This window comes from Oncorhynchus mykiss, chromosome 1, assembly GCF_057628025.1.
Source record: "Oncorhynchus mykiss isolate SJ-2025 chromosome 1, ASM5762802v1, whole genome shotgun sequence".
NCBI classification, from domain to species: domain Eukaryota; kingdom Metazoa; phylum Chordata; class Actinopteri; order Salmoniformes; family Salmonidae; genus Oncorhynchus; species Oncorhynchus mykiss.
This window is the reverse complement of record NC_143022.1, coordinates 60,070,518-60,092,703: the sequence shown is the minus strand read 5'-3', so window position 1 is coordinate 60,092,703 and position 22,186 is coordinate 60,070,518. Positions and strand designations below refer to the sequence as shown.

Sequence of the window (22,186 nt, the reverse complement as noted above, 5' to 3'; positions counted from 1 at the left end):
GTTCAGAGTGACATTCGTTATAGAATGGTTGTTTCGGCGGTTGTCGTTCTTCGCGTTCAATGATACCGAATTCCTAGCTGCAGACTAGTAATTAATATCAAAGACTTGTTCTTATTCTGTCGGTATCGATAGTCTAAGAGTTTAACCACGTGGAATGGTTAAAATATTTACACTCAAAGGTCTACAACCTTTGTCCTCTGAATGGAGAAAAACATGGTCTGCAACCTTTAGCCATCTCGTAATTGAGGTAAGCTGATAATTTCTCAAAGTTGGGTTTTATTCAGAATGGCAGAAAAGGGGCTGTCCCAGTAAGCCTGACCCTAACTGGGCTCAGGGGTGGTTCTCTGATTTAGTTCAAATCAAAAGGGAATTGTATTTTTCTTCATTAAACAGTCCAAAATCATATTACACATTTACACAAACCGTATCATACTCACTCATTCATCTTATACAACAATTAGATGTAAACCTCATATCTGAGGCTATATAAACAGCGTTATGTCTCACTCCAAACGTCATAAATTGTTGGTTATCTTCACTATGAGTCATCCATACATCAATTCTGTTAAATCATTTATTTATTACTAACTAAGTAATTCACAGAAATGCATAAACAAACAGGGTAAATGTGGTTACATGAAATGATAGGAAAATGTGCCCTAGTGGGCTAAACCGGCATGGCGGCTTGTTAGACAAAAGGGGAAGTGGGGGTCGACTAAGAAGTCATGTGGCCACACCGTCTCCCATGAGCTTCCCCAAGTTGTGACAAACGGACCAGTTCGTCGCTGGATTCTTCACCAATCTTTTATACTTTCTCCGGAACATGAAATTTGTTCGTACCTCAAGTTCTGTGAGGTCGAAGGATTTCCTTTGTTCTCCATGAAAATCTACTCTCTCTATACTGTGTGTCCATGAGGAGATTCTCAGGAATTTACGACGTCTCTCTGACCACAGCAACCTAGTTGAAGGAGGAAAGGGGGAGGCAGGGAGAGGGGGATGGGCTTGCTATACCCAAAGAGGCCAACGTCATGACACAGGTATAAACGGGGCTAATGTGTTGGTTTCACATGTGTGACGATTTTGTCTTACGTCTGGCTCATGTATCTGTGTGCGTGTGTGTGCATGCATGCCTGTATGTCTGGTTCGCTCTCAGCGAGGCAGCCTACCGTACCAGACTCTGTCTGTGGCAGAGCACTCTACTCCAGGGACAGTAGTGGGTAATGTGAAAGGAGCTGTGGACGCAGACGAAGGCTCAAACGCTGTAGTCTACTACTTCATAGCAGGTCTGTGGAGAGGACAACACAACACTACAGACACACACACACACAGGCACAGAAGCACACCAACACACACGCACACAAACACACTGATTCATCCATACCGGACCATATAGAAATATCAGTCCATTATTACTAATACTGAATAATGAAATACATTTTGGGCTTCTGCCTGTTGCTGTCCCTTCTATGAATGGATGTAACACTGATTGCCACCCCTGCCCTTTAGGGGGAGATACTGAGGGGAACTTTGGCCTGAACCCAGGGGGCATACTGAAGGTGAAGAAAGATCTGGATCGTGAGGACATCTCAGTATATTCCATCATCGTCAAGGCCTCCAGCCACAGGAATTGGGTCCCACCCAGGGATCAGAGGTCAGCCCGGGGTAGATCCCTTGACCCCAGCCAAGACCCCACCCTGCAGGAGATCAGAATCTGCCTGGAGGACATCAACGACCAGCCACCGCGCTTCACCAAGCTGGAGTACACTGCAGGTACTGTACATAAAACTGGGGTGGGGGTTTGTGTTTCTATGTGCATGTGTGTGAATTGATAATATTGTGCTGCTCTCACTAACCAGTTCTCTCTCTCTCTCTCTTTCATCCTCTCTCTTTGTGTCCCCCCCTTCCCCTCTCTCTCTCTCCTTTTAGGTGTGGCAGCTGATGCCAAGGTGGGCTCAGATCTGATCCGGGTACAGGCCATAGACAACGACATAGGGAACAACAGCCTGGTGTTGTACCATGTCCTGTCCATTCGCTACATTAAACTCCAGTCCAATGACTCTGAGGACATAGGAAATGTCTTCATCATAGGTCAGCCACTGCCTACTGCCTAGCATTACTATTATCTGTGTTTGTGTAGTATCCCTTGTTAATCCTTGATAACCAATGTTGGGATCAATTCCATTTCAATTAAAAATGTAGGCAATTCATTGAATTGAAATAGAATTGCCCCCTACTATTACTCATTGATAACTAAGGTTGGGATCAATTCCATTTCAATTAAGGTGAACATATTGACAGAAATTAAATTAGCCCTAACCATGTTAATAAATCTTTCTCCCTTCAAAGTCTCCTTACCAGTCCTTTATAACAACGGTTGGGATCAATTTAATATAAATTCAGATAATGAATTTACGACTGTAAATTGACTGAATTGAAAAGGAATGGGCCTCAACCCGATTGATAACTGTGAATCACAATGGAATTGGCCCTGAACCTTAGGAGAGACAGATGGGATCATCCGCACCTTTGACCTGTTCACGGCCTACGACCCGGGCTACTTCATGGTGGAGGTATTGGCACGGGACCTGGCGGGCCACAGTGACATCACCATGGTGGACATCTACATCCTGCGGGACAACCAGCGGGTGAAGATCATCATCAACGAGATACCAGAGCGGGTTCAACAGTTCCAGGAGGAGTTTATCAGCCTGCTATCCAACATCACCAGAGCCATAGTCAACACGGACGATATGCAGGTAGGTGGGGTTGGGGGATGTAGAGGATGTGTGTGTCTCTGTGCAGATGTGTGTGTGCATGCATGCCAGTGTATGAAATTACATATGAAATGTGTGTGCCCACTATCCCCCTTTGTCATCTCCTCCTCTGTTTCTGCTCAGTTCCACGTGGACAAGAAAGGCAGAGTGAATTTTGCCCAGACAGACGTGCTCATACATGTGGTCAACAAGCAGACCAACCGCATCCTGGACGTGGAAAAGTCAGTTGCTGCCTGGCAGTATAATTTATTATCATGTTATTACCTATAGAAATGTAATTGATAGAACGGACATTCCCCATATTTAGTGTAGCCATGAATTTTCCGGTCAAATTGCAGTGGTCTGAGGGGGCTTTGTCCCTTCTAGTAATTATATTTATATGTCATTACATTGTTACTACACTAAAATCATGCTGTATAAGTCTACTCCTCTCTATGCTAAGCCCATTGTCTCTCCTTCCCTGGTCTTGTGATTGACAGGGTGATTCAGATGATTGATGAGAACAAGGACCAGCTGAGGAACCTGTTCAGGAATTACAACATCCTGGACGTCCAGCCTGCCATCAGCAGGAGAGCACCTGATGACCTCACAACGCTACAGATGGCCATCATTATCCTAGCTGTGTTGCTCTTCTTGGCAGCCATGTTGTTCATCTTTACGAACTGGTACTATCGCACAGTGTAAGATCTGTAATTGTCAAACATATTATACCAATCCAATTTAACTTCTACAATCCAATAATCATACTCATACTAAACCACTCCATTTTACAATATGCTCTTATGTATCAAAGTAGTGATTGTTCTTTCAGTTCATCTCAATTGTCAATTACTTTTTCTTTCAATGGAATTTGTAATGGTGTTACTTCACACTGGCTATGATAGGAGACACTACTTTGACTTGGCTATGTAAACATGTTAATCATCTCACCTGTTTGTGTGTTGTTCTGTGCTACAGACACAAGAGGAAGCTGAAAGCCATTGTAGCAGGATCCACAGGTGAGTGAGTGAGTGAGTGAGTGAGTGAGTGAGTGAGTGAGTGAGTGAGTGAGTGAGTGAGAAATTGAGACTGCATGCAGAATTGTGCAAAAATATCCTCTGTGTACAACGTAGAACACCAAATAATGCATGCAGAGCAGAATTAGGCCAATACCCACTAATTATCCAGAAAAGAGCCATTAAATTCTACAACCACCTAAAAGGAAGTGATTCCCAAACCTTCCATAACAAAGCCATCACCTATAGAGAGATGAACCTGGAGAAGAGTCCCCTAAGCAAGCTGGTCCTGGGGCTCTGTTCACAAACACACCCCACAGAGCCCCAGGACAACAGCACAATTAGACCCAAGCAAATCATGAGAAAACAAAAAGATAATTACTTGACACATTGGAAATAATTAATTAAACAGAGAGTACACAGTGACAGAATACCTGACCACTGTGACTGACCCAAACTTAAGGAAAGCTTTGACTATGTACAGACTCAGTGAGCATAGCCTTGCTATTGAGAAAGGCCGCCGTAGGGAGACATGGCTCTCAAGAGAAGACAGGCTATGTGCACACTGCCCACAAAATGAGGTGGAAACTGAGATGCACTTCCTAACCTCCTGCCCAATGTATGACCATATTACAGACACATATTTCCCTCAGATTACACAGATCCACAAAGAATTCGAAAACAAACCCAATTTTGATAAACTCCCATATCTACTGGGTGAAATTCCACAGTGTGCCATCACAGCAGCAAGATTTGTGACCTGTTGCCAGAATAAAAGGGCAACCAGTGAAGAACAAACGCCATTGTAAATACAACCAATATTTATGCTCATTTATTTTCCCTTGTGTACTTTAACCATTTGTACATTGTTACAACACTGTATATATACACTTCTGTATGTGTAATGTTAACTGTTTATTTCACTTTTGTATATTACCTTACCTCACTTGCTTTGGCAATGTTAACACATGTTTCCCATGCCAATAAAGCCCCTTGAATAGAGAGAGAGAGAGAGAGAGAGAGAGAGAGAGAGAGAGTTCACCTGTCTGTTTTTCAGGAAACCAAGGTCTAATGGACATCCTGGATATGCCCAACACCAATATATACTCATTTGAGGGGTGAGACAATCCATATTACAGTGTGAATTATATTTTAGAAATCCTTAAAATATTTAAAAACCTACTTTGTTGCACTTCCCTTATTTCATTGATATGTCTGTGGCGGCTTATTCCTTTTGCAAGCTCACAGATGCATGTTGTACTGATCTTAAATGTCTGACAGTTGTGTATACATTATCTAATTAGACTGGTGAAGTGTTAGCTGTGTGTGGTTAAGACTGTGTTGCTAAGCCTGTGTTGTTGACACTCAGGGCCAACCCTGTTTGGCTGGACCCGTTCTGTCGAAACCTGGAGCTAGCTGCCCAGGCAGATAATGAAGAAGACCTGCCAGTGAACCTCAGTGAGATCACTGACCTGTGGAACAGCCCTGCTCGGACTCACGTGAGTACAGCTATCTACATATGTTCATCTATTTCTATGAGTACAGCCATTTATGTTTATATTAATTTATCCAACTTTATGAATTTCTATGAGTACAGCGAGTTATCTTTGTTAATACAGTGCCTTGCGAAAGTATTCGGCCCCCTTGAACTTTGCAACCTTTTTCCACATTTCAGGCTTCAAGCATAAAGATATAAAACTGTATTTTTTTGTGAAGAATCAACAACAAGTGGGACACAATCATGAAGTGGAACAACATTTATTGGATATTTCAAACTTTTTTAACAAATCAAAAACTGAAAAATTGGGCGTGCAAAATAATTCAGCCCCCTTAAGTTAATACTTTGTAGCGCCACCTTTTGCTGCGATTACAGCTGTAAGTCGCTTGGGGTATGTCTCTATCAGTTTTGCACATCGAGAGACTGAAATCTTTTCCCATTCCTCCTTGCAAAACAGCTCGAGCTCAGTGAGGTTGGATGGAGAGCATTTGTGAACAGCAGTTTTCAGTTCTTTCCACAGATTCTCGATTGGATTCAGGTCTGGACTTTGACTTGGCCATTCTAACACCTGGATATGTTTATTTTTGAACCATTCCATTGTAGATTTTGCTTTATGTTTTGGATCATTGTCTTGTTGGAAGACAAATCTCCGTCCCAGTCTCAGGTCTTTTGCAGACTCCATCAGGTTTTCTTCCAGAATGGTCCTGTATTTGGCTCCATCCATCTTCCCATCAATTTTAACCATCTTCCATATCCCTGCTGAAGAAAAGCAGGCCCAAACCATGATGCTGCCACCACCATGTTTGACAGTGGGGATGGTGTGTTCAAGGTGATGAGCTGTGTTGCTTTTACGCCATTGCATTGTTGCCAAAAAGTTCAATTTTGGTTTCATCTGACCAGAGCACCTTCTTCCACATTTTGGTGTGTCTCCCAGGTGGCTTGTGGCAAACTTTAAACAACACTTTTTATGGATATCTTTAAGAAATGGCTTTCTTCTTGCCACTCTTCCATAAAGGCCAGATTTGGGCAATATACGACTGATTGTTGTCCTATGGACAGAGTCTCCCACCTCAGCTGTAGATCTCTGCAGTTCATCCAGAGTGATCATGGGCCTCTTGGCTGCATCTCTGATCAGTCTTCTCCTTGTATGAGCTGAAATTCAGATATTGATAGCAATGGTGACATCGTGTGGAAGCTGTAGGCGTTTACAGGGGATTCGCATATATTTTCTCTCGTCTTAAACAATTCATTGAATGGCGGACAAATATTTTTGTTTTGTTTTTGGTAAACAGTTTTACCAGGGATTTTTACTCCTAAACACGTTCTGTTATAGCCATAGACCCGATTTAACCAGTTTTAGAAACTTCAGAGTGTTTTCTATCCACACATACTTATCATATGCATATACTATATTCCTGGCATGAGTAGCAGGACTTTGAAATGTTGCGCAATTTTTAACAAAAAGCTGCGAAAATTCGCATCATCCATAACAGGTTTTAAGGGGGCTGAATAATTTTGCACGCCCAATTTTTCAGTTTTTGATTTGTTAAAAAAGTTTGAAATATTCAATAAATGTCGTTCCACTTCATGATTGTGTCCCACTTGTTGTTGATTCTTCACAAAAAAATACAGTTTTATATCTTTATGTTTGAAGCCTGAAATGTGGCAAAAGGTCGCAAAGTTCAAGGGGGCCGAATACTTTCGCAAGGCACTGTATACGGAGATTTGATTACACACAGGTGGATTGTATTTATCATCATTTAGGTCAACATTGGATCATTCAGAGATCCTCACTGAACTTCTGGAGAGAGTTTGCTGCACTGAAAGTAAAGGGGCTGAATAATTTTGCACGCCCAATTTTTCTGTTTTTGATTTGTTAAAAGTTTGAAATATCCAATAAATGTCGTTCCACTTCATGATTGTGTCCCACTTGTTGTTGATTCTTCACAAAAAAATACAGTTTTATATCTTTATGTTTGAAGCCTGAAATGTGGCAAAAGGTCGCAAAGTTCAAGGGGGCCGAATACTTTCGCAAGGCACTGTAAGTACTGTGTCCAACCATGGGGCTTGTGAATATCCACTATACGCCACACAGAACACCACACTACACAGGATTGTGCTACAGTATTGTGCTACTAACACCATAGGGAAGATGAAACCACCATCTGGGATTCAATCAAAGGCACATTGTTGACAAGCGCACTGCACTTTACTTTTAAAGGTAATTTATGCTTGAGCCGACTGCTGCATTTACCGTGAATGCGATCTCCGCAAACATCATGGAAATTGCCGCATTTTCGACAGTGCAGTATGCATTTCATTGAATACCGACCAAAGTCAGCTCTGGATCTTTTTGTCTCTCTTATCCCCAGTGATGTTCGAAGACAGGCGTTAGTCATTAACTGAAGTGTGTGTGTGTTTGCATTACACCCTGCAGGGAACGTTTGGCCGCGAGCCCCAGGCCAAGCCTGAGGATGACCGCTACCTGAGGGCAGCCATCCAGGAGTACGACAATGTCGCCAAGCTGGGCCAGATCATGAGGGAGGGGCCCATTAAGGTGAGGAACACACACACACATGTGTCCTATCTGGTGGCAGAGTCCACATACAGTGGGGCAAAAAAGTATTTAGTCAGCCACCAATTGTGCAAGTTCTCCCACTTAAAAAGATGAGAGAGGCCTGTAATTTTCATCATAGGTACACTTCAACTATGACAGACAAAATGAGAGAAAGAAATCCAGAAAATCACATTGTAGGATTTTTAATTTATTTATTTGCAAATTATGGTGGAAAATAAGTATTTGGTCACCTACAAACAAGCAAGATTTCTGGCTCTCACAGACCTGTAACTTCTTCTTTAAGAGGCTCCTCTGTCCTCCACTCGTTACCTGTATTAATGGCACCTGTTTGAACTTGTTATCAGTATAAAAGACACCTGTCCACAACCTCAAACAGTCACACTCCAAACTCCATTATGGCCAAGACCAAAGAGCTGTCAAAAGACTCCAGAAACAAAATTGTAGACCTGCACCAGGCTGTGAAGTCTGAATCTGCAATAGGTAAGCAGCTTGGTTTGAAGAAATCAACTGTGGGAGCAATTATTAGGAAATGGAAGACATACAAGACCACTGATAATCTCCCTCGATCTGGGGCTCCACGAAAGATCTCACCCATGGGGTCAAAATGATCACAAGAACGGTGAGCAAAAATCCCAGAACCACACGGGGGGACCTAGTGAATGACCAAAGTAACAAAGCCTACCATCAGCAAGGGCATTGAAGATGAAACTGGCTGGGTCTTTCAGCATGACAATGATCCCAAACACACCGCCCGGGCAACGAAGGAGTGGATTCGTAAGAAACATTTCAAGGTCCTGGAGTGGCCTAGCCAGTCTCCAGATCTCAACCCCATAGAAAATCTTTGGAGGGAGTTGAAAGTCCGTGTTGACCAGCAACAGCTCCAAAACATCACTGCTCTAGAGGAGATCTGCATGGAGGAATGGGCCAAAATACCAGCAACAGTGTGTGAAAACCTTGTGAAGACTTACAGAAAACATTTGACCTCTGTCATTGCCAACAAAGGGTATATAACAAAGTATTGAGATAAACTTTTGTTATTGACCAAATACTTATTTTCCACCATAATTTGCAAATAAATTCATAAAAAATCCTACAATGTGATTTTCTGGATTTTTTACAGGCCTCTCTCAACTTTTTAAGTGGGAGAACTTGCACAATTGGTGGCTGACTAAATACCTTTTTGCCCCACTGTATTCCTGTTGGTGACTAATATTAAAACATTGTTTTTTAGGTTCTGTGCAGCTATCCAAAACATATTGGGATGGGTAAATGTGATTTTGATTGACTGTGACTGTGATTGAGCTCACTGCTCAATGGGGTTTTGGACAACTACCTGAGGCTCAAAAAGCTATTTGCAGCCAAACTGGTCACCAAGTCGACCAGCTAATGCGACCAATCGTCAGTCACAGAGGTGGAATGTGAGAAAAAGCAGGTCCAATCCTGCTGCTGTGTGCTGTCCTGTTCCTCGCCACTGTAGGGCGTGCTGTAGGGCGTGCTCTCACTACTGTTTCCCCTACTGGCGCGTCCCCATCTCACTGCTTGTCACTCTGTTTGCATGACTTCTGTAGGCCACTGCCAGCCCACTTTACTGCTCGATAGGATGTTGCAACTCACTGCTAGTGTTAACTACCTGCTGTTTTTCTCCTCAGAATTCCTTTCAGGCAAATTTCTGACTCTTGCACTCCTTTTCACAATATTGCATCTGAATGTTAATGGTATTTACTTTTGATGAGACAATTGGTGCTAACTGCTTTTGTACATTTTTCTCCTATCCCCTAATCCATTCCTATCCTCCATGCCTGTACCTTCATTCCTCTCCCAGCTGATCCAGAGTGACCTGGATGATGACGAGGATGACCGTGTGGGCATGGGTGACAGCTGGGGCACGCTGCGCTTCAGACACAAGCTCCCCGTTGAGATGAGGGGGCCCGACGGCGTCCACAGCAGCACGGGTACACTCCTAACCTCTGACCTCAACAGCCTGCCCGAGGACGACCAGCGGGCCCTGGCAGGCTCCACAGAGGCACTGAACATCATTGATGGCGGGTTGTACGCCGAGCGCAACACCCGTACCGAGTCAGCCAAGTCCACACCGCTGCACCGTAACAAGGATACTGACATGCTGACCGAGAGCCCGCTGGAGATCACAGAGTTATGACTAGCCGAGGCCTCGCTGGTCTGAGAAGAGACACGACTGAGTGGAGTGTCCTACTGCTGTCCCCCTGCCTTCTCCCCTATCCTCTCCTCAAAAACTGAGGGTCAGACACTGACCACTGTGACCAGGACACAGCCAGGGGAGATTGGGGAAAGCGGGTAGAGGGCCAGGGGTTGGAGGAGGTGGAGTGTGTGCAGTCTGGGAACTTAAAATGTCAGTAAAGATCTTCGTGAGCCATGGATGGCGTGTGTGAGGGATCCCTTCAAAGATGGATATTAATTTGGTTTAATGTCTGATTGTGGACCAGATGCAAAGACTTAGGGGCTCCTGAGTGGCGCAGTGGTCTAAGGCACTGCATCTCAGTGCTAGAGGCTTCACTACAGACATCCTGGTTTGAATCCAGGCTGTATCACAACCAGCCGTGATTGGGAGTCCCATAGGGCGGTGCACAATTGGCTCAGCGTCGTCCGGGTTTGTGCCGGAGTAGACCGGCATTGTAAATTAGAATTTGAACTTAACTGACTTGCCTAGTTAAATAAAGGTAAAATAAAAAATTACGTGTCAAGTGAAGACCTGGAACATAGAATAGCAGACCAAATTGAAAGACTACTAAGATTAAACATGGTGAAAAAGAATGTATTATGGCCAGCTTGTCTGGGACATCTCTTGCAGGACACCATTTGGTCTCCTACAGTCATTCTAAGATGGGGTAGTGTCCTTCTGGAGTTACGTCCTAGGTTGCACACACTCTCACAAAAAAAAGCCACAGACCAGCGAACGGCCAACAAATGGACTGTCAAAAATAGTTAACATGACATAGAAATGTATTTTTTTTATTTACTGTAAAAGAGGTAAGAGATTAGCACTCATTGGGTGAGGAAGGGAAGAGGGGATACATAAGGACATTCATTGAATTGAAAGGACTTGAGGTCTGGATATGGGGACTGCAGTGCCCTTCTGTTCTGTCTCCCAATGAATGGGTTGTCTTGGGTATCCTGAATTTGGAGACCTAACTGGACACCAACAGACATAGGTCTCCATCATGATATTTGACTACAGAAGGACTTGTTTAATGATGTCATCATTGAGGAGCACAGACGAAGAGGAGGCTTTGTCTGGATATTAGCACAAGACACATTAATAAATAAACCCACTCTGCTATGGTGGCCAAGTAGCCTGGTTAAACCAGACTGAACGCTGAGCTCACCACTGTAACATCTGTTTTGCGTGCCAGGCTAGTGGCCCAGCAGAGCAGCTCTAGGACTGGACGAACCAATAATAAAAGAGAACACTCACTGTTACTCAAAGAGTACACTGATAGACAGAGCCACAGCGAGTGCATCAATACAGTTCCTCGCTTCAAGTTACATGGGCAATAAAAATAATAATTGGGACTGAGTAAGAGTGGAACAATGCCTCAGTATGGAACTGGAAGCCTTATTTTCAGGCAAAATTCTATCCATAGCACTGAAGATCTGCGGTATAGCAAGATTGAGCCGATATATGCAGTGTTTACCGTGAATGCAGTCTGAGAACTCGGTTTTTAAATTTCAATCGCGCTATACCCCGGATCTTCAGCCCTATGGACTGAATCTAGCCCTTGGATTGCCAGAAGGGGTAAGGGTGGGAGTATATATATATGAAAAAGAGGGTATGCTGCCCCACAAATTTTTTTTGATATTGCCACCAGAGTGAGTTCATGGTCAAAATGAGCAGGATTTGCTCTATTGTAAAAGCTAAAAAATATATAATAAAAAATGACCCATAGAAAAAATATTTTGGAAGAAAAAAATGCTCTTACCAAAATGGGTAGACAAAATGGATGTTTGAAATATGTGTACTACATTGTACTTGAGACATTTGTTGGGTTTCCTTTTGAATAGCAACCGTTTCCCGACCTGAGTGTTATGCATGATATATTTTTATACTCCCATTTTGAACATTTTCATTTGTCATTGTCACCCAGCCCTGAGTTACGTGTTGAGAAATGTTGTTGTGGATGATCTGTGATAAAAAAAAAAAATATGCAACTGCCTCCGTCCCCGGGTCAGTGGGTTGATAGGAGTGTGTAGCCAATTCCGCTCACTATTGGAGCACTGAGGAGGAGCTGGTAACTAGTTATACTGTAAAACTACACACTATGCTGATCATGTTGACAGTTGCCTGGATACCCAGACTCCTTGCTCCGGCCAAACACTACACCCACAGACATTAGTTTCTTCTCCACATGTGTGGATCTGAATACCTCCCTGACCCTTCACCGAATGCGAACACATTCAGGGGCATCCGATTCGTCCAGAAACCAATAGGTTGGACCAGAGCCAGAACACGTGGGTAAAGCGGCAGTTTGAAAATTTGTCATTTGCTTTGATCCTGATTGGTTTGTTTTGTACAAGGCCCCTCGTCACCACACACAACTTCAATGATGGCACTCTCAGACCAAAGTATGTAGCGCGAACGACAGAACGGTAGAATAATTTAGTATCTGGAAATACATGAAGGCTGACAATTTCAATACACAGCTCATGATATTGGATGACATTTTATAGTTGACATTTGTTATACATTATCTAATCTCAGTAGTTCACCTAATAACATAAACTCAAGTTCTGTAACTTTTACGATAAAGAGTAATATATATGTTGGACATTGGAAGCTAAATGTTGCCATCTAGTGGTTCTGATTTATCATCAACTACTGTACTATTCGTAAAAGGTACTAAAATCACAGTACAACCTGTTCATTAATAAAAATGACCACAATGACTACATGTGCACCTGAACAAAACACCAGCAGGACACCACTTCATCTTTTGTTTTCAAATTACATAGAAAAAGCATTCTTGGTGGATCCAGGTAGGCCACACACTGGAATTCATAGTTCCGACTCATGTGGCCCGGGTGGTTGTGGTGGCAGTGGTGCTGGCTCCACTCATAGCCATCTTCTTCAGCGTTCTGTTCAACTGCATGGCGAATAACACACAGAAGCAGAAACGTATCTTAAGTTAAACCAAATCCAATAGCATGAAGGAGATTAACTTTTCTATTCTCTGATAGGGAAGGTTTATTTAAAAAAAATGAAATACAGAAGCAAATGTCTGCAAAGTAACAGGAAAACAAGGACTGTTGCTACATGGAAATGCAGCCCTAAAGTCATTTGAAAATGTAGCATTTCTCACCTCCTCAAACTTGTGGATCTGTCTGATGAAGAAGTCTCCATAGCGGCGGGCCACCTTGGTGTCTGCGATGTGGATCATGTCCTGCAGGCACATAACAGACAGGGAATACAGGTTAGTTCAATAGTTACTTCATTAAACATTCTCTAAAATGACGAGAGTAAGCTCTGTCTCACACACACAGTGCACACACCTTGTCAATGTAGAAGTCGACCTCTGAGGCGGATTGAAACTCTCCGTCCAAGGCAGAGATGCCACTGGTCCATACCAGGTTCTTCATCTTGTGTTTGAAGACCAGCAGCTGGATGCGGAATTCCTGCTCTGTCATGTCCAGGAAGCCTGCCAGCTTGGCCACGGGCATGGTGGTGTAGAGCTTCAGGAAACTGGACAGGAGAGAGATGGAGCAGGGAGAGTTTAGAGGGAGGGAACTAAGGAAGCATGTTAGAGAGCAATGCTAGAGAGCTGGGTCGTGTTCAGTAGGGAGAAACGTTTAGAAACGTCGTGAAACAAGGAGGTGCTGAACTTGAATTTCCAATACAAATTCCCTTTGAGGACATTAAAGCTAATCTTATTTTATCTGTCCAATAAGACACACATTTTCGATTTTCTACAGTGTACCCAACTGAAGTCAACCCTAATCAACATCATGGCCCCTAACAGAGATATGAGTGTAGCAGCGCATCCGACTCTCACAAAGATAGTGCATTACCTGCGGATGGTGGAGAGCTGGGCCTGTTGCTGCACCTCCTCGGCGAACACCTTGAGCTGCTGCTGGAAGGGCTCCTTGTGGTAGTTAGGATGCACGTTGTCGTAGTTGGGCACCACCGGGGACAGGAACTTGGGACAGGCGAAGCTGAAGAGCTCCTCAAACACCTGAAGGTCTCTGGGGGGAGGCACAGTCATGTCAGTCAGGTCTCAAACACCAACTATGGCCAAATTCAAACCCTAGACCCTTACAGGAGTAAGCAATATTGTAATAGCTCTACCTTGCCCTCTGATAAGCATGGTGGAAGATTCACCAAATTGCTTAGACCTGTGGTTCCCAACTTTTCTTTTAACCGTGGCACACCCATGGCTGTAAAAAGTTTTGCCGCACACCTGAGAGTTCCTCAAGGCACACTAGTGCACAACGTTTAGGAACCACTGACTTAGACCAATCAAATCCTGTCAGATCTCCATGTGTTGACTTGGGATTGGGCCTATGACTGTCTTTCTCTCTCGCTCACCCCTTCTGCATGCGAAGCATCTTGTCTCCGTACTTCTCCCTGAGCTGGGTGTGGATGCTCTCGTCGATGCGCATGGGGTACATGGTCAGGGCGATGGCCAGCAGCCCGTGCATCTGCTCGTTCTGCTTGTTGATCTGGAGGAGCAGGAAGAAGTGACTCAACCGATCACCAGGGTCGTGATCATTTTAAAACTTCCATTATGTGCCCTTGTGAACATGACCCAGCTCTAAGCGGGAGATGTCAATCAGTAATTGAGCTATCATAGTTATTGCAGGTTAGGCCCACTGACCAATGTTCCCCCAAATTTAGGGGGGCACTAAGCAAATGTAAACTCTTGTGAGGGGAAACTTGAACTTTGTGAGCATTCTGTGCAACTTCCTGCATGCGTTTAGACCGTATCCACTTCAGGTTGCAGTTTTAGACAGTGGCCAAGTAAGCTACTGAGGCTATTTGAGCTCATTAGGCCTATCAGAGTGACGTACCAGTAAAAGCAATGGATCAAATGCATCCCATAAAATGTTCATATTAAAATATATATTGATTTCTGTGAGTCTACAGAAGCCTATGGTGTTCGATGTAGGCCTATTACAGGGTTTTTTCTGGATAAAAAAAAAAAGGGGGCTTAGGTGGTGGGCATTGCAGGGGGCGCGGACGGCCCATCGGCGTGCCTGAATTTCAGCAAACATTTTACAGACTCCCTATGTTGGCAGTGTAGAGAAATTATTGCATTTTAGTAAATTTCCTGCAATTCTATGCATTTTACAATGGCTAATTCTGTAAAATTTTGCTCAAACATAAAATCTATACTGCTAAATGTATTGTTTTTGGAATGTTCAATTCCCCCTGACTATCTAGAATGCCATTAGAGTGCAAAGTTGTTATCAAGGAAAAGGGTGACTATTTGAAGAATCTCAAATATAAAATATATAGATGTTTTACACTTTTTTGCTTACTACATGATTCCATGTGTTATTTAATAGTTATGATGTCTTCACTATTATTCTACAATGTAGAAAATAGTAAAAATAAAGAAAAACCCTTAAATGAGTAGATGTGTCAACATGACTGGTACTGTATATCCATTATTACCATTTCTACATCATTTATATATAGTTTTAGTCATTTTCAGTTTACAATGAAAACATATTACAAAATGTTACTGTTTGGACCATTTAAATTAGTAGGAAAAAAAACTTGATTCCATGGACATTTTTTTTTAAAGTAGGGCTTGAACTTGAAAATGGAAAATGGTCTGTTAACACCATGGGTCTAATAGGTGACTGGAAATTGCATTGTATATAATGCACAAAACACTATTATTATACAGAGAATCAGATTTTTTTTTATTGTTTTGAGGGGGGGGGGGGGGGCTACATATTTAAAACTGTCTCAAAATTAAACACTGCCCATTTAAAACAAAAAGAAAGCTCTTTACCTGACTTACTGGCTAAAGATGTACAGGTTTTAAGCTCTTGTTGAAAGCAATCATTGCAAAAAAAACAACTTGACTAATAACTCGCTAACTAACAAAAAATATCAACAAATGTGCAGTTAACATCTCTGCGCTGGCTGGCATTTCTTCTGCGCTGCAGTCCTGAAGGTGTTGCACACGAAGCTTAGAGGGAACATTGTTTCCCCTAGAATTTTTTCCAGCAGCGGTGGCCCTTCCTCTTGACCACAGACAATATTTAACTGCTTTAAAGATAATTTCCTGCACATTTTCTACACATTTTGCCATTGTTTATGCTTATATTGCATATTACATATTATTTTTTTATGCCATCTGAGTAACTCACTATAACAAAAACAATGGGGGCCCATGCCATGAAATTTCTTACATTTTAGATTCCCCCTGACTGTCTAGTTTAAATTTAGGTAACTTTCTTATTAAAAATATATTACGCCATTATCTTTACTACATACTTTATCTGTGCTATTAGTCATTTAAGTTCCCACTGAAAACGTTTTATCATTACAATTTATTTTGGGATTTTTAATAATTACATAGTTTTTTGGGATTCGACGGCCACGATTTAACAGAGGCGCCGCTACTAAATGCATATAGGGGAAACACTGGCCACTGACCATCTCATATTTGTAGGTGGACCTCTGGAACATGTTCCTGGTCCTCTGGATGTAGAGGAGAATGTTTGCGAACACACGGATGGCGTCCTGGTACCTCCTCATCATCAGGTAGGCAAAGCCCACGTAGTAGTAGGTGGTGATCTGGCACTCGGGCACACGAGAGTACATACTCTGTAAGAGAGATGAAATATAAAGGACGGTGACTGGGTTTGAGCGTTAAATGGAGTACACATATAGATAAGAGGGGTCTCAACAGTTAAAAGGCATACTGCTTAATTTGTAGGTCTGTAAATATCAGTGGGCATTTGGGCATAGATGTAGAGATAGATACAAGTCTTAAGCAGCAGAGGTCGACAGATTAATCGGGCCGATATCAAGTTTTCATAACAATCGATAATCATAATATTTTGCGATTACATAGCATTCCATGAGGAAACTGCGTGGCAGGATGACCACCTGTTACACGAGTGCAGCAAGGAGCCATGGTAAGTTGCTAGCTAGTATTAAACTTATCTTATAAAAAACTATCAATCTTCACATAATCACTAGATAACTACACATGGTTGATGATATTACTATGCGGTGCATGTTAATTTATCATCGAATCACAGCCTACTTCTCAAAATGGGGGATGATTTAACAAAAGCACGTTCGCGAAAAAAGCACAATGGTTGCACAAATAGACCAAACCATGAACATCAATGCCTTTCCTAAAATCAATACACAGAAGTAGATTTTTTTAAACTGCATTTTTAAAAGAATTTCATGTACACAAATTGTGTATATTATACACACATAATTTTATAATAATAATTTTGCACGCCCAATTTTTCAGTTTTTGATTTGTTAAAAAAGTTTGAAATATCCAATAAATGTCGTTCCACTTCATGATTGTGTCCCACTTGTTGTTGATTCTTCACAAAAAAAATAAAGATATAAAACTGTATGTTTGAAGCCTGAAATGTGGCAAAAGGTCGCAAAGTTCAAGGGGGCCGAATACTTTCGCAAGGCACTGTGTGTGTGTGTGTGTGTGTGTGTGTGTGTGTGTATATATATATATATATATATATACATATATATATACATATATATATATACATACACACACACACACACATACAATTGGTGGCTGACTAAATACTTTTTTGCCCCACTGTATATACACACACATAAATATATATATAAAAATTGTCCGATTAATCAGTATCTGCTTTTTTTGGTCCTAATTGGAATCGGTGTTCAAAAATCAGAATCGGTCAACCTCTATTCAGCAGTACTGTAAATGCAGACAGTCCTACTACAGTGGCAAGTGTACCTTCTTGTTGAGCTCGATATTCTCCAGGACTTTGATGGCCTGGTAGTAGTCCCCCAACAGAGAGTGCAGCCTCAGCAGCCCCACCAGGCTGAAGTATCCCAGCATCTTATACAGGGAGTGACGGCCATACTCCCCAGCCACACTCTCTGGATCGCCTGCAACACAACACGCAACCTTTTAAGAGCTGTCGCAAATTAACCATGCACTTCCTCAACCATTCAGTGATGATCACTGACAAGAATCTGAAGGTAATCTGTGGTGTAAGATAATGCTCTGTCTGTATTAATGATATTGTTGTAACGATTTAACAATATATTGATACAAAAACATATCGTTATAACAATATTTCACAACAAATTATATATCGTTATAACGATATGCAACATATGAATATAGATCCAATGCATCTACAGCTGTAGCTTCTTTCTTTACCTCCACTGGTATAGACCTCCAGCTGGCGGTTGATGTTGCTTTTGTCCACCAGCGAGTGGAGTACGTTCAGAACACTATGAACGTTCCAGATCTTGGGGTTGTTCCTAAGGAACTCAATCTCCTCCTCAGACTTCTTGGCTGTCTTGCAGCGATACTGGCTGAATGACTGGAACTGGTTAGGGGAACAAGAGGGAACTTGTTTCTTATTCTAATATAGTCCACGTGCCATAGCACCTTGAAGACAGAGGGGTATCAAATGAATGCCATATAGTATGAAGAATAAATTTGGTCTGAAAATTACATTTTGAAGCTGAAAAACAAAAATGCACAAGCGGCATACCAAACTATGTTCATTTACCTGATAAATGAACTCATCAATAATGTCCCAGAGCCACTGGTTGGGCAGCTCCAGGGGGGCAGGTCCATCTGCATCTGTATACAACAAAGTATATACCTGCTAAATGAGACATTGAAAAAGTCCAAAGGCAACATATATGAAAATATATTAAGGCAACAAATATTTAGTGCTCAGACTTACTTAGAATGTAGTTGAAGAGGTTGCAGTAATTGTAGTAAGACTCAAATCTTTGGTCGAGAGTGGGTCCTCCCTGATGGTAAAAAAATACAAAATGGCATTATTTAAGTACTGACATTATTATCATCTGTGCATTATGACTCCATTGGCTTGAATCCATCCAGGACAGGTGATGTCAGATTTTCATTTTAAAGCCGATAGGGGTTAAACAATACTTCTGTGGCAGGATGGATAGATACTCACGCTGACTTTGGCGTAGATGTGTCTGTAGTATAACTCCTTATACAGGATCAGGAACACAGCATCTGAATTATTAACAATACAAGATTATACCTGCTTTCTTCCCACTTCATTATATAAAAAAATTGAGAAGAGCAACAACAAGAACAGAGGAGGCAAACTAGTTTGTGAACCACAGTTGCCACTCTACAAGCAAAGGGCTAAAAAAAAACACTAGATATCCTGTTTACAGTTTAAACTCCTACCACGTCCATGTTTCTCTGCCCACCGTTGCAAAAACAACAAATCAAGTAATTCATTCACTCACCGTACACCGACACACTCACCGTACTACACTGACACACTCACCGTTTCCGACAAGGGAAGCGATGGCCTCAGCCTCTGGCCAAGGAGATGTCTTGAAGAAGCGGTCAGTCAGTTTGTTCCAGCTGGGGAGAGAGGAGAATGTGTAAGATGAAAACATTAAAACACTTGAGGTTCATGTTAAGATATAACTACAGAAAAGAGTGTGAGAGAGTACCTGTTCTCGTAGACATCTTGGATTTCATAAATCTTCTGCTCGATGCTCTCGCTCGACACACGGTTGGCCTGCAGCTCGTACACCTTCTGGTCAATGAGGTCCGAGATAGTCTTGTGGAAGTACTGAAGGAAGTTTTTGATCACCTCGGGGATGACATGGTAGGTCTGCTGCTCATACTGGCGCTCGTAGGCCAGGTCGGCTTTAGGGTCACCTGCAAGAAGATTGAGGATGGGTGAGGTACTGGCATTCTTGAGGAATAGTTTTGCACTGAAGTGGTAATGGTGGGATAGTGTGCAGGAAATGTCTACCATAGAAATATAATCATTGACGTGATTATATGTTTATGGTGTCTACAATTTGGTACAATTAACTGTGACAAATATCTAGATGACACTACACACTCACCAGTATGGAGATAATCGTCATTTGTGTAGGAATAAGGGTCATACTGTGGAGAGATGGAGAAGTATGTAAATGATGATCAAAATGACGTATTGTGGCCTTCCTCTTTAGCTAGCAATCAGTCATCAACAGTACAAATCCTAATTGGTGAAGCCAGTGTCTAATCTAAAATAGCAAGCTAACGTTAGTTATGTAACGTTAATTCATAAACACTACTTCGCACATGAAAGGCAAAAAGTACGTGAGTATCCGAATAAAACGTTATAAAATCAACTGCCTAGCTAGCTAACTTAGCTATCTATGTATCGCTAACGTTACCTATCTAGCGTTTACGTTCCAATGTGTCGGACCGCACTATGATCCCAAGATAAACTATGAGAAAATAAAATAAGCAGTTAGCTAGCTACGTACTTCTTCGGTTTCATCGGTTGGGTATGACATGATGTTATGATATGTTCAATCTCATACAAAACAGCTGCTATATAGAAATGTGTGCTTAACAAAACCGCGCTGGAAAGGAACCGGAAATCGATTTGTAGCTCGAGCAAATAGTAAACAGTCACGCTTCGAACACACCAACAGTTTGTCGCATATAGTATGCAGCGTCATCTGGATATGTATTTAACAAAAATGCACCTTCTGCTGCTATTTCTGTCAAGCCATCAACGCATACAGTTTGACGCATACGTTCGATAAATCCTTCGTATGCACCACACCGAATGCACTGCAACTGCTTCTGCAACACAATGCTGCAAGGCAAACGCAGCGTTTCATTTGACACGAATGTAATTCTGGTGAACCAAAATATTCACTGTTGGTGTCTTCGAAGCGTCAGTGCTCGGTGAGTTTATCGGCGGTTGGCATTCAATGTTATGGTGCATTAACGCCACCTACTGTACTGGAGTGTGGGCCAGAGACAGTGAGAAAATCCGATCTGATAACAAAGTATTTGAGACGATATCTAATGAAGTTCTACTCAATAGACTCTTTAAATTAATTTCCTGCATCCCTTCTTCCTCATATTAGATCTCAGCCTCTCGCTTCCCTATGATACTGCCCACACTGTAGCAATACATGCTCCACAGTCTGTTTCCTGGCAAGAATCACACTTTCCTGTAGGATGCTTTCCTGTCACATTTCATGTTTTGTTCAACTGGCTGTGTCAACCTTTATTCTTGTAAAAATAGCATCCTCTCTTCTGTCCCTCCTGCCAGGACTTTCCTCTGTACTTAAAATAAATGCCTTCCCTTAGTATCTCTATTCCACTGCTCCTGCCATCTCTGCCCGTCATAGTCCATATCAGGCTTTTTGCTCATTGAAACTACAACATCAACATCCCCACTACTAAGTGCTTGTTTAGCCAGTACATTAACTGCCTCGTTGCCCTCCACTCCCACATGGCTGGGACCCAAGTAAATCTTATCTGTATACTCATCTGTCTAATCCTGCAATGGGTTTGTAGTACCTCATAAAGCAGGTATTGTCTGCTACATGAGCTAAAGGACTGCAGACTAATCAACACTGCACATTCATCAGAGCAAATAACTACCTACTCTGTCTGGCTTGACTTCCTCCACCCACTGCCACGCAAACAGTAAAGCCTTATATACAGATAGATGATCTGTAATACATTTCCTGACTGCCACCCCACATTTCTCCACTACAAATGCTGACCCAGTACGTCCTGTCATTGGATCTTTTGAACCATCTGTAAATGGCCACAAAATCCTGATACACATTATCCAGAGATATATTAAACAAATCAAATGGATCAACACCCTCCCTATCTTTCTGTAGTCTCTACAACACTTCTAGATCAACTACTGGAGGCGGGAGTAGCCATTGTGGATTTACAGGAATAGCTACCGTTGGACTAAACTCCCTTACATACTGGATAAAGGATCTCATACTGGATAAAGGATCTCCCACGGGTGTCGCCCTTCCAATTGTATCACAGAACCGTTGCCAACATGACCTCTTGGCCTGACGGATAGTTCTCTTCACCAGGGCCTGGGCCTGCTTATACTGAATCAGATGTTGGAAGTTATGCGTACTTTTCAATACTCTAAATGCCATGTTCCTACTCCTCACCACACTCCCCCATGGGACTGCTTTCCTCCTCCTCTGTGAACTCTTAGGTATAGCCTCAGTAGCTGCCCCAACTAAAGCTGTTTTCACCCAGTTATTCATACTATCCCCATCCCGCTTTTATCCACTGCCATCACCTGCTCACTCAGCTCCTGAAACTGATCCCAC

At 42.3% G+C, this 22,186-nt stretch overlaps 2 protein-coding genes across 2 annotated transcripts in view; one reads left to right on the top strand and one right to left on the bottom strand.

The window, feature by feature from the left end:
* Positions 1-12,034, top strand: part of cdh23 (cadherin-related 23) — a 646,476-nt gene extending 634,442 nt beyond the window's left edge. The window contains exons 56-66 of the mRNA XM_090235114.1: positions 1,154-1,283; positions 1,507-1,770; positions 1,927-2,088; positions 2,500-2,756; positions 2,898-2,995; positions 3,254-3,454; positions 3,732-3,772; positions 4,827-4,887; positions 5,139-5,268; positions 7,705-7,824; positions 9,668-12,034. Of these exons, the coding sequence (XP_090091240.1) occupies positions 1,154-1,283; positions 1,507-1,770; positions 1,927-2,088; positions 2,500-2,756; positions 2,898-2,995; positions 3,254-3,454; positions 3,732-3,772; positions 4,827-4,887; positions 5,139-5,268; positions 7,705-7,824; positions 9,668-10,003 (1,800 nt within the window). The 3' untranslated portion in view covers positions 10,004-12,034. The remainder of the gene's footprint in view (positions 1-1,153; positions 1,284-1,506; positions 1,771-1,926; positions 2,089-2,499; positions 2,757-2,897; positions 2,996-3,253; positions 3,455-3,731; positions 3,773-4,826; positions 4,888-5,138; positions 5,269-7,704; positions 7,825-9,667) is intronic.
* Positions 12,035-12,526: 492 nt separating this feature from the next.
* Positions 12,527-20,969, bottom strand: eif3l (eukaryotic translation initiation factor 3 subunit L). The gene is made up of 15 exons (XM_021605747.3): positions 20,342-20,969; positions 19,934-19,976; positions 19,529-19,739; positions 19,357-19,436; positions 19,012-19,073; positions 18,772-18,841; positions 18,592-18,665; positions 18,234-18,405; positions 17,802-17,956; positions 16,487-16,657; positions 14,402-14,535; positions 13,885-14,058; positions 13,369-13,558; positions 13,179-13,259; positions 12,527-12,962 (listed from the first exon to the last, which is right to left on the bottom strand). Exons 1-15 carry the CDS (start codon positions 20,369-20,371, stop codon positions 12,888-12,890), a joined length of 1,722 nt encoding a protein of 573 aa, XP_021461422.1. The 5' UTR covers positions 20,372-20,969; the 3' UTR covers positions 12,527-12,887.
* Between the last annotated feature and the right edge of the window lie 1,217 nt (positions 20,970-22,186).

What these genes read in the sequence shown, in the direction of transcription:
- eif3l (XM_021605747.3), bottom strand. Translation starts at nt 20,371, where the DNA reads ATGTCATACCCAACCGATGAAACCGAAGAA. An exon ending in TTGATGAGTTCATTTATCAG is followed by an intron (nt 18,406 to 18,591) that starts GTAAATGAACAT and finishes TCCCCTAACCAG; the next exon opens with TTCCAGTCATTCAGCCAGTA. An exon ending in CCACCTACAAATATGAGATG is followed by an intron (nt 14,536 to 16,486) that starts GTCAGTGGCCAG and finishes CTGCTCCTCCAG; the next exon opens with ATCAACAAGCAGAACGAGCA.